The sequence below is a fragment of the Citrus clementina genome, unplaced genomic scaffold (assembly GCF_000493195.1).
Source record: "Citrus clementina cultivar Clemenules unplaced genomic scaffold, Citrus_clementina_v1.0 scaffold_3, whole genome shotgun sequence".
NCBI classification, from domain to species: Eukaryota; Viridiplantae; Streptophyta; class Magnoliopsida; order Sapindales; family Rutaceae; genus Citrus; species Citrus x clementina.
Window position 1 is genome coordinate 6106888 of NW_006262339.1, and position 11836 is coordinate 6118723.

The window sequence follows — 11836 nt, forward strand, 5'->3', positions numbered from 1 at the left end:
ATCTAATACGACCAATTAACTTTTATTTTATTTATTTATTTTTTAAAAGAGCCATTCGTTACTTTTATACTGAACTTACTAAAAGAAATAAAACCTAATTTTTTTATAACTATAAATATACAATAATAATACAATGTACAAACTACAAGATACAACTAATGTTTACATTCAAATTTCAATTATTTTTTTCAACCATGTAATAAAAAAAACACATGAATCATTAAATTTTAAAGGAGTTGACTTTTTTTCTTCAATTGTTAGTGGTTAGAACTCTTCAGAGCAATTAACGACGATTATTTATAAATTTTTATTCTAATTAGATTAATCGGATGAGATTGAATTGGATTTAATTTTATTAATTTGAATTATATTGAATTTCAATCAACGGCCGGATCGGATTGAATTTAAAATATAAAATAAATTGGACTTAAATTTAACGAAATCCAGTGAATTTAAATCATTAAACAACCCTAGTTCTTACCACTTACTAAAGTGGCTTTTTGTGTGTGTATATTATATATAATATAAAAGTTTTACCGCTTCAAATAGGACCCTCACTCTCATCTATGTATGGTACTCCCATATCCAAACTCCATAAAAGTTCAATTTCTATGGATCACCTAAATATTTATTTATATCCGTTTATTTAAAAGCTCTCTGACTCACTTCCAATTGCAAATTTATTTTATTTTTTTTTAGATACATTATTTTCTCTGGACTGGACAGAGAGGGATCTACTGGCCAAGAGGAATTAGCAATTACGGGGAGTTGGGTTTTCGGCAAATGAAACTCAAAAAAGGTTGATGTACTCCCTGCAATTTCAAGAGGGATATTATGCTTAACACTATTATACAGGAAACAAGACGCGGATAATCTTCAAAGCAATAGTTGGCACACTCTTTAGCTTCATTTATCCTACATTTAATTAGTCTCCAAAAAGCTATTTAAACAAAATTCAAGTCTCTTAAAAGAGGGAAAAAAAAAAAGAACAACAGCAGCAGCAGCAGCAACAGCAGAACACAAACTCTTATGTTTAGATACTGACTGTACTTTTTGTTGGTTGCCCAGAAAACCAAACTTTCTTATATAAGACAGAAACTAGACTAAGCACGAACCTAAGGGATATCATATTGAGATACCATATTATACAGAAGACAGCAGAGGTCACCTTAGACGAAATCTAAGGCTTCTGGGTGACTGCTGCAGCTTGGTGCCTAGCGGCGAATCGATTAACCAAAGCAAGAGCGTTACTAGTGACTTGGGCAACATTTGTGACCCTTCTCCTGATCGCAGCCTTTACATTTCCATCCATGAAACGACCATCAAAATCATCTAAGCAAGTGTTCTCATCAGTTAGTGCGGCACTAACCCAAGTCTGCACACTACTCATGTGCCACGTAAAGTCCTGGCCGACAGCTCGTCCCACATGGCCAAGCTCCCTGACGGATTGACTAAGTCGGTCTACGCCGTCACCCATGTTCTCTATGCAGTCTTTCACAGCTAGGAACTCTCTCTTCTTGATTCCCCTAACTTTAGTCAGCTTGCCCACAAAAGCAGCAGCTGACCGTGCCCTGCTTAAGCTCACTGACAAGGCAGTTACAGCAAGCTGATGCTCATTTCGGATGGCATGACCATAACCTGAGAGGCACTGAACGCATAACGCTGGATATCGAGAGGCTCTACACGAATTTCTGATAAAGTTTGCGGGAGTGGAATGCCCGGGAATGGCAGAATTTGCCATTCCAGCCAAGTAAAGGTGGAAGAAGAGAGCTAGTGAGACGAGGGAAAGCTTAGCCATATATCTTGGTGCAACAGAAAGACAGACTACTATTATTGAAAGAAGAAATGGATTAAATGATGGGAATTGTTTATATAGAACTCAAAAGGCCGTTGCCCATCTTCTTCAAAAATTAAAAGAAAATGCCATTGCGTGTCTCCTTTTCCTTAGCTCCTGGTACATTTAAATCTCTTTGTGCTCCTTTAATTTATTTATCTCACTCCAAACGGTGGCATGCAATTAAAAGCTTCGATATTTACTTTTCATTTCCTTAAATCTTCTTTCTATGAATAAAGATATTTCTTGGCGTGCGTGTAATCCGTGTGCCTAACCTACCATCATTTAGCTCCAACACGTCACTGGAGTATCATCATCCAAAGAAATGATTAAGTTTGGGACAGTAGCATAATAAAATTAAATGCAAGATTTGGCAACCAAGGATAATAGTATACACTGGACAATATATGATCTAACCACAGTCTACCAATATACAAAATAAATATCTAACTAATTAAAGTCTTGATCTTGTCATCTAAACGTAAATGTACATCATCTAACTGACCTATCCACAAACTGATACTTGAAATAATTTAGTAGGGATTGGAATTTGGAAGGTTGAAGATTTTGTAATGGGCTCCACACCTCAATACTGTATTTAATGCACCAACTTTTGGGGATACAGATTGATGGCTCTTGCGTTAAATACACACATACCGTTGTTAAGTGTTATATACAAGCAAGTCACTGTCTCGATTATCAAAATCAAAACGGCACTCATATTTTCAATTCAAAGTTGCCCCAGTTATATGAGCATTCCATGTCACCAACGACTCCAATCCCACGTGCAATATGGTACAGCACCTAGCCACCCACTGCACAATTTGCCTTACACACTTCACATCTATGCTGCGTTATTTACTTAAGCTATTTACTTAAGTTATTTACTTTTTTTTGATATGCTAATATATTACTAAGTTCTGTATCAAAAGCTAAAGCTATGCTTGACAATATATACTTTATGTAATCACAATTGTATCAATCTTATATTATACAATCGATACCGACTGAACTAAGATCTATTAAAGCCAGATGTGAGTCTTTTAATTTGGCGCTTTAAATAAGCAAGCTTATTGAAAACTCAAGTTAGGCGCTTGAGTAGCGACTGAACTAATATCTGTACTGTGAAATAATTTAGACATATGCTCTCAGAAAAGAGAATTCATTGTAGCACGTATTTCAGACAACGTGTGCTTTAATGACCAAATAAATTAAAAAAAAATTTTCCCTTATTTCTCATTGTGTAAAGTTTCTTTGAGGTTTCTCATTGTGTAAAGTTTCTTTGAGGTATTATAAACCTCAATAGGTATCCTTACATACTATCAACTATATTTTGAGGTGATAGATTAGTGTTTGCTACTTTAAACTTGTTTTCTAAAGCTATGATGTTATTTGGTTTATGAAACAAGTCTAGGAAAGCAGTTAATCTGAAACTAAAACATATGAAAGTGATGGGAAGATTCATTACTTACATCAACCTTATGTTTTTCACTGGTACTGATTGTATAATCTATGATTGATACAATTGTGATTACATATAGTGTATATTGTCCAGCATAGCTTTTGATACGAGACTTAGTATGCTTGAATTTGATGTAATAATATGGAATCTAAAATATATGATGAATAGCTCTTTTGTATATAATATAATTGAGATTCAAAGCAATATAGCTCCTACTTATTGTTCATGAGTCACACGTTGCATTTGCTAGTATGATAATTGAGTTTTGAGGCTTGAACAGATAGTTCTCGTTGCACCATAAACATCTCATCATGTGTGAGTGGGAGATGTTGGAAATGTATATGTAAATATGGTTCTATCACTTTAAGATCACTCATGAGAGAAGCATGACCAAGAGTAAGTGATTATTTTGAGTTAGAACTTTATAATATATTAAAATAATATTTAAAGATATTAAGTGATCATTAAGAAGATAATCACTCCAACAATTATTTAAGCTTATTTAGTGATCATTTTTTCTTGGAATGCTATAAGCAAAGTGCAATTTGGAGAAAATTTTAGAGGGTTTTTGCAACGTGAATTGAGAAGATTTTCTGACTTTGTGATAATCATTTGACCATAAATCAGTAGCACAACCTTGGTTTATTATTTTTTCGCATATAATCCGAATATGTGTTTAAATTCAGATTTACAAGTTTTTATGTTAATTTTTGCTCGATAATCAACATTAGTATCATTCAAGTCAAGAAAAGCTTAGAGGGTTTTTGCAACATGAAGTGAGAGAATTTTCTGATTTTGTGATCATCCTTCGACCATAAATCAGTAGCACAATCTTGATTTATCGGTTTTCCGCATATAATCCAAGTATGTGTTTAAATTCGTATTTACAAGTTTTTTATATTGATTCTTACTCGAAAATCAATATTGGTATCAGAGCTATATATGTTGTGTTATGATTTAAGCATATAAAACATGATACCCAAGCATGTTCTTTAAGAAAGTTAATTTTTTTTTTATCAAGAACACACCTTAATGACATGTTACAATTTACTTATTTATTAATCTAGTTGTATGGCATCAAAAGCAAGTAAATTGTAACATGCTATTAATATGTATTCTTGTAACAAAAATTTAACTTTCTTAAAGAACATGCTTGGGTATCATGCTTTACATGCTTAAATCAGAACACAACTTATTTAGCTCTGATACCAATATTGTTTTTTGAGCAAGAATCAACATAAAAAAACTTGTAAATCCAAATTTAAACACATACCTGGATTATATGCGGAAAACCGATAAACCAAAGTTGTGCTACTGATTTATGATCGGAAGATGATCACAAAGTCCGAAAAACCTCTCAATTCACGTTGCAAAAATCCTTTAAGCTTCTTTTGACTTGAATTTTCTCTAAATTGTACTTTGCTTAATCTTTTTTGTTTATGGATTTGCATTCTATTTATAGCATTCCAAGAGTAGTGATCATCTTCTCAATAATCACTAAATAAGCTTAAACAATTGTTGGAGCGATCATCTTCTTAATGATCACTTAATATCTTTTAATATAATATTTAAGATATTATAGAGTTCGAACTCAAAATGATCACTTGCTCTTGGTCATGCTTCCCTCATGGGGGTGACCTCAAAGTGATAGAACCCTATATATAAATATATATTTACACAATTAGAACTCTACAAATATTTTTACAATCAGACGACAATCGAGACTCTCCTTTATAATTTTAAGATAGCACAACATGAACAACAACCCTCACTTTAATATGGGAGGGAAATCTATTTTACTCCTAAAGCGAGGAGTCAAATAAACCCTTATCAAAGGGGAGTCGAGTCCCAACAATTAAGTTACTAAAATGTTGTTAAGAATAATAATAATAATTGTGATTATTTATTCAAAAACTATAATTATTAATAATTATTATTAATATATTGATATACTAATTAATTATAATATATTAATTAGTTAATTATAATAATATATTAATTAATTATAATAATATATTAATTAATTATAAAAAAATGATCAATCTTGAGAATGGTTCCCAAATTGTGGTGGACTCACAATTTCGATTCTGATTCCCATCCCATAATCCAATAAGTAAACGCAATACTAATTTAACAGATTAGAAGTTGCCCCCTTATAAAGTGAGAAAATATAATCTCTACTCTTTTCTTTTTGTCAATATATTCTCTACTTTAATGTCACAGTAGTCTCTTTTTCACTGATTGAACCACGCTGATCTTTACAGTAACCTTCAAATATCAATCCTTATAGCTTAGAAAATCATTAATCGCCTAAACATTGATTTGGAAGGCTTGTACTGAGTTTTCCTTTAGTATTTTTGACGCACAACCTTTTATTCACACCTTCGGTTTCTTACAGGCAAGCTAGTGCCATCAGGCATGCTTTGATAGGTTTCAATTTGAACTTTATACTTCTAAAGTACTTAAGTTGAACTTATGAAAGCCACTCCACCAGGAATTAAGTTAATTTTGACTTGACGCAACTTCCATAACTTTTCTATGGCCTACAGTATTTCGTGTAAACTATGATTGTCAGAAATTGAGTATATAGGTTTACTACTATCTTATTGAAAAAAAAAAAAAATTCAATTCCAGTTAGTATTCCCATCAAGTATAAATAAGATGGTACAATGCTATTGTAGGTAAAGTTATGCAAGCATACCAAGTCCACCTTTCATTCCTATTATTTTAATCTACCTAATGCTGTACTGCAGTTAGTCAATAGCCGTAATGGAGAAACCAAACTCATGAAAATTCATTATAAGGATTGAGATAATGAAAATTTATTATTTGACTCAAGAATATTATTAAACTGTCATGTATTTGAGAACAGCCGCACGAACCTTTTCCATAAAAGCTGCCACTTGTTTCTGCAGGTCAGAAAATAAACTTTATTTAAGATCTGTGGGTTTAGTCTGAGTTTGAAGGCAGCAGTTTACTAATCACTGATATTCTATCAATTGCTAAATACTATGAATAGTTTCATAGATTCTTATTCATAGTGTTAGAGAAATAAGTGACCCCAGTGCTAATTGCAAATTTTCATATGAAGGAGTTTTAAAGCTTCAAAAGTACGAAAAGACCAAGAAAACCAGTTTCAAGAGATAGGTGATTGTGAAAACTGTAAAAGATATAGGTAAGATTATAAAATTTTGTCGGTCTTGTAAATTCTTAATATCAATGAGAATCATATAAAGTCCAAGAAAAACCACTTTCAAGATCCACTGTCAACACAAGATTATACGACATTTCTTATGGACCCCTAACTTGCGGGACAATCTGTGTTGTCCTATTCTCTCCATTCTTGATTTTTCTATGGTGCTATTTTTTATTGGGGGAACTTTGAGACTTTCATACTGAACACTCAGCATCATGAAATGACAACATTAGAGATTTAACTAGAAGAATATAAGAGAGAATTTTCCCAGCAGCACTAACCTGGTCACTCTTTTGTGCATTTGCAATGTTTTCATCAAGAAGTGTCAGTAAGGATCTATTAATCTTGTTCTGTTCAACCAATTCCAGTAACTGCATGGCGACATAATATTCAATTCAGTTGGTAAGCACCCAATCAAACAGTATCAATTTTAGAGACTAGATAGGCAAATACAGTAAGGCATACAGTTGCTTTCACATCCTTCGATGTCAAGATTTTGGTTAGACTTTTCCTTGCTGTTATAAGGTCCGCTTGCATGTTATCATAGGCTTCTGTAACAGAAAATAGGAGCAGTTGGGCATGGAAACATGGCAAAATTTGTAATTCAGCAGCACCAAGGTTTATGGAGACAAACAAACCTGTTCCTTCCAGCAGAGCCTTCTGTAATGCTTCCAGCTCAATCAATCTGTCTTCCATATCCTACAAGTTCCAACAACTATTTCCTATATTTTTTCAATCATTCTAAGAGGATTCATCTCAAATATATAGTTGGAAGGACAAACCTGAGTTTTTGAAACAGCAAAGCGCAGTTGGCCTAGTTCAAATTTGAGATGTGAGAAAAATTCCTGGTTCAATCTGCAAATTGTATGGGTTACCATGGTATTATTGAAGGCAAAACTTCAAGTTAGGGATTTTGAAGTAAAAAATATCTCATTAATCAAGAGATTAAATTGTCTAAGAAAACAACAGTCCAAATGAGGTGGATATAAAAGTGGTGCCAGTTGGTTTGACCGACAAGATTTCCTGGCGAACTACATGAGGTTTGGGATTTAAATTCTGCTCACATCAGTACAGGGAGGGGTTTGGTTTACATTTACGTAATATTCAAAATAAAAACGGTGGATATAAATGTAATGAATAAAAAAACTTATGCCTGTCAGATTCTTAAAGCTTACATTAAGCCCATGTTTGGTTGGAAAAGAAGAGACTGAGAGGAGAGCGGGAGAGAGAAATGAGAGCAAAAGAGGGTGTATTTCAATTCCATTGTTTGGCTCCATTTCTTCAAACCCAACATGGCACAAGTGTTAATTTTTTCTCTTCCTTTTCTCCAACTGTCAAAGGGGGTAGTCCAAAGCCAGGAAGTAAGCTTTGTAATCTGGAACTGTGGAAGTCAATGAGGACGGTGGCACAAATGGTAATCAAAGTCCCAGTCTCCCAGGGTACGCACTAGGGTATAGTGCCCCGGTGAGGTAGAAAGGAAGAATGACCAAGCAGTTGGAACTCATCGTTTCTCATCATCAAACTTCAAAAAGTAGATAATCTTTACAAGTACAGAAAAGTCAAGGAAATTCATTTTCTATCAGCGAATGAAGGAGTTAGAGCTCTACTAAAGCTTTCACACTCCGTTCATTCTCATCAAAATATAAATTATTCTGCCTAAAGCATAGACAAATGAAGAAACAAAAAGGATTTACATATGATTATAATCGAAAGACGCATTTAACCGAATTGTACTCCATCATCTATTAATACACTTTGGAAGAGGCAAAATGTCAATCAAGTTGCATGCATTTCTAAAAACATTTCGTTGTTTTAATATAACGATAAATCAAACAAATGAACTAACCTTGGCCTCAGCCTTGCAATTTCAAACTCAAGCTCCTGAGCTTCAGTATCAAGGAAGTACTCTATCATCTCTTCGGCAGTATCCGGTAAAACCCGAGACTAATCCAAACCCATTACCATATCAGACATGACAAAAAGAAGTGCAATGTTAACCAACTATAAATTATGGGCATCAAGATTCAAGAACCCCATGTATGTAGATGTAAAATTTTACTTGGCGAAGAGCTCTGCGACGCTCAGCCTCTTCACGAACATGTTGCTCAAAAGCTTCTCGTGCCTCAGCATCTTTCTCGAGACGTCTTTTAAACTCTAATCTTGCGATATGGCCCGTCTGGGCCGACCCCAGTATGCCTTCTGGGTCCTTCAATCAAAGAACTCAGTTACTGAAATTGTATAAACGGAGCCTTCTTTAGGACAAAAAAAAAAACTGTAAATTTTCTTTTGTTTAGTACTTTACCCACTGAACGCAGGAGATTCTGAACTTGGTACGGGCTGGTCTCCGGGTTGTACGGACGGTGGTGATGGCAGTGGAGGCTATGCCCAGTCCCAGTGAGAGAGCGGCCATTGGAGTTTACCGTTTCTGAAAATGTGTGCCTCTTATCCATTTCATGTTTATTTATTATCATTAATTTTTAGTTGCGAGTTCCTTCCTGGCGGGAATCACAGCCGTGAATGGTAAGGTTAATAACAATTTGTTTTAACTTTTAGTAGGAGGTTAATAACAATTGCTTTAATATAATTTATCGTTTATTGATTTTCCGCAATTTAATAGTAAATAAATAAAACTAAAAAGTAGTGTATCATTTTATTTTTTTACCTCTTTGATAAGCATTTTATTGCATAAGATAAATGGTGATAATTACAGCCTCAAAATGTACAGAGCAGAGGCCCATAAAACAAACGGGCCTAAATTGGTTAACAAGTGGAGCGAGCCCGTAAGGCACCGTCTTGACCTTGCAATTACTTTTTAGAGTGGTCCAATTATTAGCATACTTCTAATTTCCTCAAAAAAAAAAAAACAAAATCCTCGTTTCTTACACAAACGAATGCGAAGCAATTTTGAAACTCCAATTTAATTTCCAAATTAATCCATTCTTCTTCTCCTCCTCCAAATAACCTCTACACCCATTTCTTATGTAAATCCACTCCTAAAATTTAAAAATGAAGATTTTACTCTATAAATCCATTCAAACACCAACTAATTGTTATTTAAACATTTTATTTTTTTAGCAAACAATCTCACTAACAAGATCTAGACAGTATAATCAATTTGTTTTTCCCTCAAGCAGCTGAACATTTGTTCAAATAAAATTAACCACAAAAATTAGTAGAACTCATAACATTTTATTTTAAAACAAATAATAACTTCATTATAATCAAATAGTACATAATAATTATGGGAAAAAATCGTATAGGCGAATAACAAAATTAAAATTTGAAATAGCCAACCTGATTAACACATGGGCTGACGGCTGAGTTATTATAATTATGTGAATCACAGTAAACTTGAAAGGCACATCATTTGTCCGTGGATTGAAAAATATAAGATATATAACCCATAAAATTTTCGTACAATAACTAACTCCACGATTTAATTAGAAGCTGCACAACAGACATTTAAATAAGTTTAAAATAGTGAAGACTAAAGTTTTTTTTTTTTTTTTCCTTCCTCTAGTTTTTTTGTGGGCAATCAATATACTTGGAGCTTCTAATCATAATCGAAGCTTGTCATCAAGAGCATGAGACTTGATCACAGGGTAAGCCCTCTTTTTGGATGTAGATAGGTTCAAGTTGAATAGTATATTCTCAAGGGTTATGGCAAATAATAACAACAAATATCTTTTTTTTTTTTTCCTGTAACAGCAATTTACATAATAGATATTTTAGTAAAAGGAGGATTGCCACTTTCCCCTCTACAGTAATTAACATATACTATTTATCTCCATACTGTTTTTATAATGACCAAAAACCCTCCGACATTATAAATTTACAATATTATCCTTATTTTCAACTATTCTTTTATTTACATATATTATAAATTACATAAATTATATGAATAGAAAATAAATAAAAAATTAAGTATTAAAAATAAGAAATATATGTTTTGATATGAGCAAAAAAATTAATAATAAAATTATTTTTCTTTGTAATTATTTATTTTGTGAACATTTCTTATAATAAACATTTTGTAATATTTTAAAATTAAATGTAAAAAGTATAGGCAAAATAATTTATTATTATTTTATAATAAATTTTTATTTGTCATTCAAGTTTTCTTATAATAATTTTTTTATCATTTTATAATAATTTTCTTATATATTTATTATAAGAAAATGTTCACAAAATAAATAAGTACAAGAAAAAATTTTATTATTAATTTTTTTACTCATATCAAAACACATATTTCTTGTTTTTAATACTTAATTTTTTATTTAGTTTTTATTCATGTGATTTATTTAACTTATAATAAATATAAATAAAAGAGTAGTTGAAAATAAAGGTAATATTGTAAACTTATGCTATCAGAAGATTTTTGACCATTATAAAAACAATAAAAAAAATGATATATATTAATTATTATAGGAGAGAAAATGACAATCTCCCTTCATAAAATGAAATTTTATCAAAATGTGGGTTCAGTGAGCATTTTAGGTTTGATTACCGTCCAATACACAAATGTCTTTTCCTTTCCCCTTTGCCAAGAAAAGTTACGGGGGAGGGCCAATAGCTTCACTCTTTTTACTTTTCCTCCTTTTAACAGCCATAGATGATGAAATTTGCAGATACCGCGTTGGTGATGGCGAATGACGCCGCTGGCTTGGCTGGTTTGTTACGCCACGTCCATTTCTACAACTTCTAATTGCACTTTTTCTTCTCTATTTTTGGTCAGTCCGCCGCAACAATTATTATCGTTTCAAAGCTAAAACAAAATGATACATGTCAATGTCAATGTCATGTTGGTGCGCGTTGCGTCAATAACTCTTCTTTGCCACTCCTATTTTAGTCTTCACATATTCCCAGTGTTGACTCCGTCGTCGTCTCTCCTCGACATCAAATAATTCAAACCACTAACAAACAATATTAATTATTTAATTTTCTCAAGTGTCGGGTAGATTTTGTCTCTAATGGACGCAACTTACCTACAATACAAATACACTCTATAATAATAATGTGAATGCATGAATTCTGATTAATACCGAACCAAAAAAAAAAAAACAATAAAACAATAACACTTCAATTTCTTAGTACGTTGCTTGCTACGCGACGTGACGACATACAATCATTTTGGTGTGAGTCACAAAAATTGAATGATTCAAACGCTCTCAGGCTTGTTTGATAATTATCATGACACCGGCCTTTTATTGGCAAATGGTGGCCCAACTTTAGGAATTATTTATTGCATATTCTTGCACTCAAAACTGGTTTGAATTAATTCAATTATATACACACAAGTCTTGGCCTACAGCTAGAAATTGAAAATTATGATTTATGAGAGGGG

General features: G+C 32.7%; 2 protein-coding genes across 2 annotated transcripts; both read right to left on the minus strand.

Annotated features, from left to right (window-relative positions):
* Positions 1-870: 870 nt before the first annotated feature.
* Positions 871-8907, minus strand: LOC18048573 (pectinesterase inhibitor 9). The gene is made up of 9 exons (XM_024189742.1): positions 8795-8907; positions 8552-8698; positions 8339-8436; positions 7275-7347; positions 7131-7191; positions 6958-7043; positions 6774-6863; positions 6179-6205; positions 871-2109 (listed from the first exon to the last, which is right to left on the minus strand). Exon 9 carries the CDS (start codon positions 1796-1798, stop codon positions 1181-1183), a length of 618 nt encoding a protein of 205 aa, XP_024045510.1. The 5' UTR covers positions 1799-2109; positions 6179-6205; positions 6774-6863; positions 6958-7043; positions 7131-7191; positions 7275-7347; positions 8339-8436; positions 8552-8698; positions 8795-8907; the 3' UTR covers positions 871-1180.
* Positions 6078-8946, minus strand: LOC18048574. Its single transcript, XM_006440325.2, has 8 exons — positions 8795-8946; positions 8552-8698; positions 8339-8436; positions 7275-7347; positions 7131-7191; positions 6958-7043; positions 6774-6863; positions 6078-6205 (listed from the first exon to the last, which is right to left on the minus strand). The coding sequence occupies exons 1-8, from the start codon at positions 8900-8902 to the stop codon at positions 6143-6145; spliced, it is 726 nt and encodes a 241-aa protein (XP_006440388.1). The 5' UTR covers positions 8903-8946; the 3' UTR covers positions 6078-6142.
* Positions 8947-11836: the final 2890 nt, after the last annotated feature.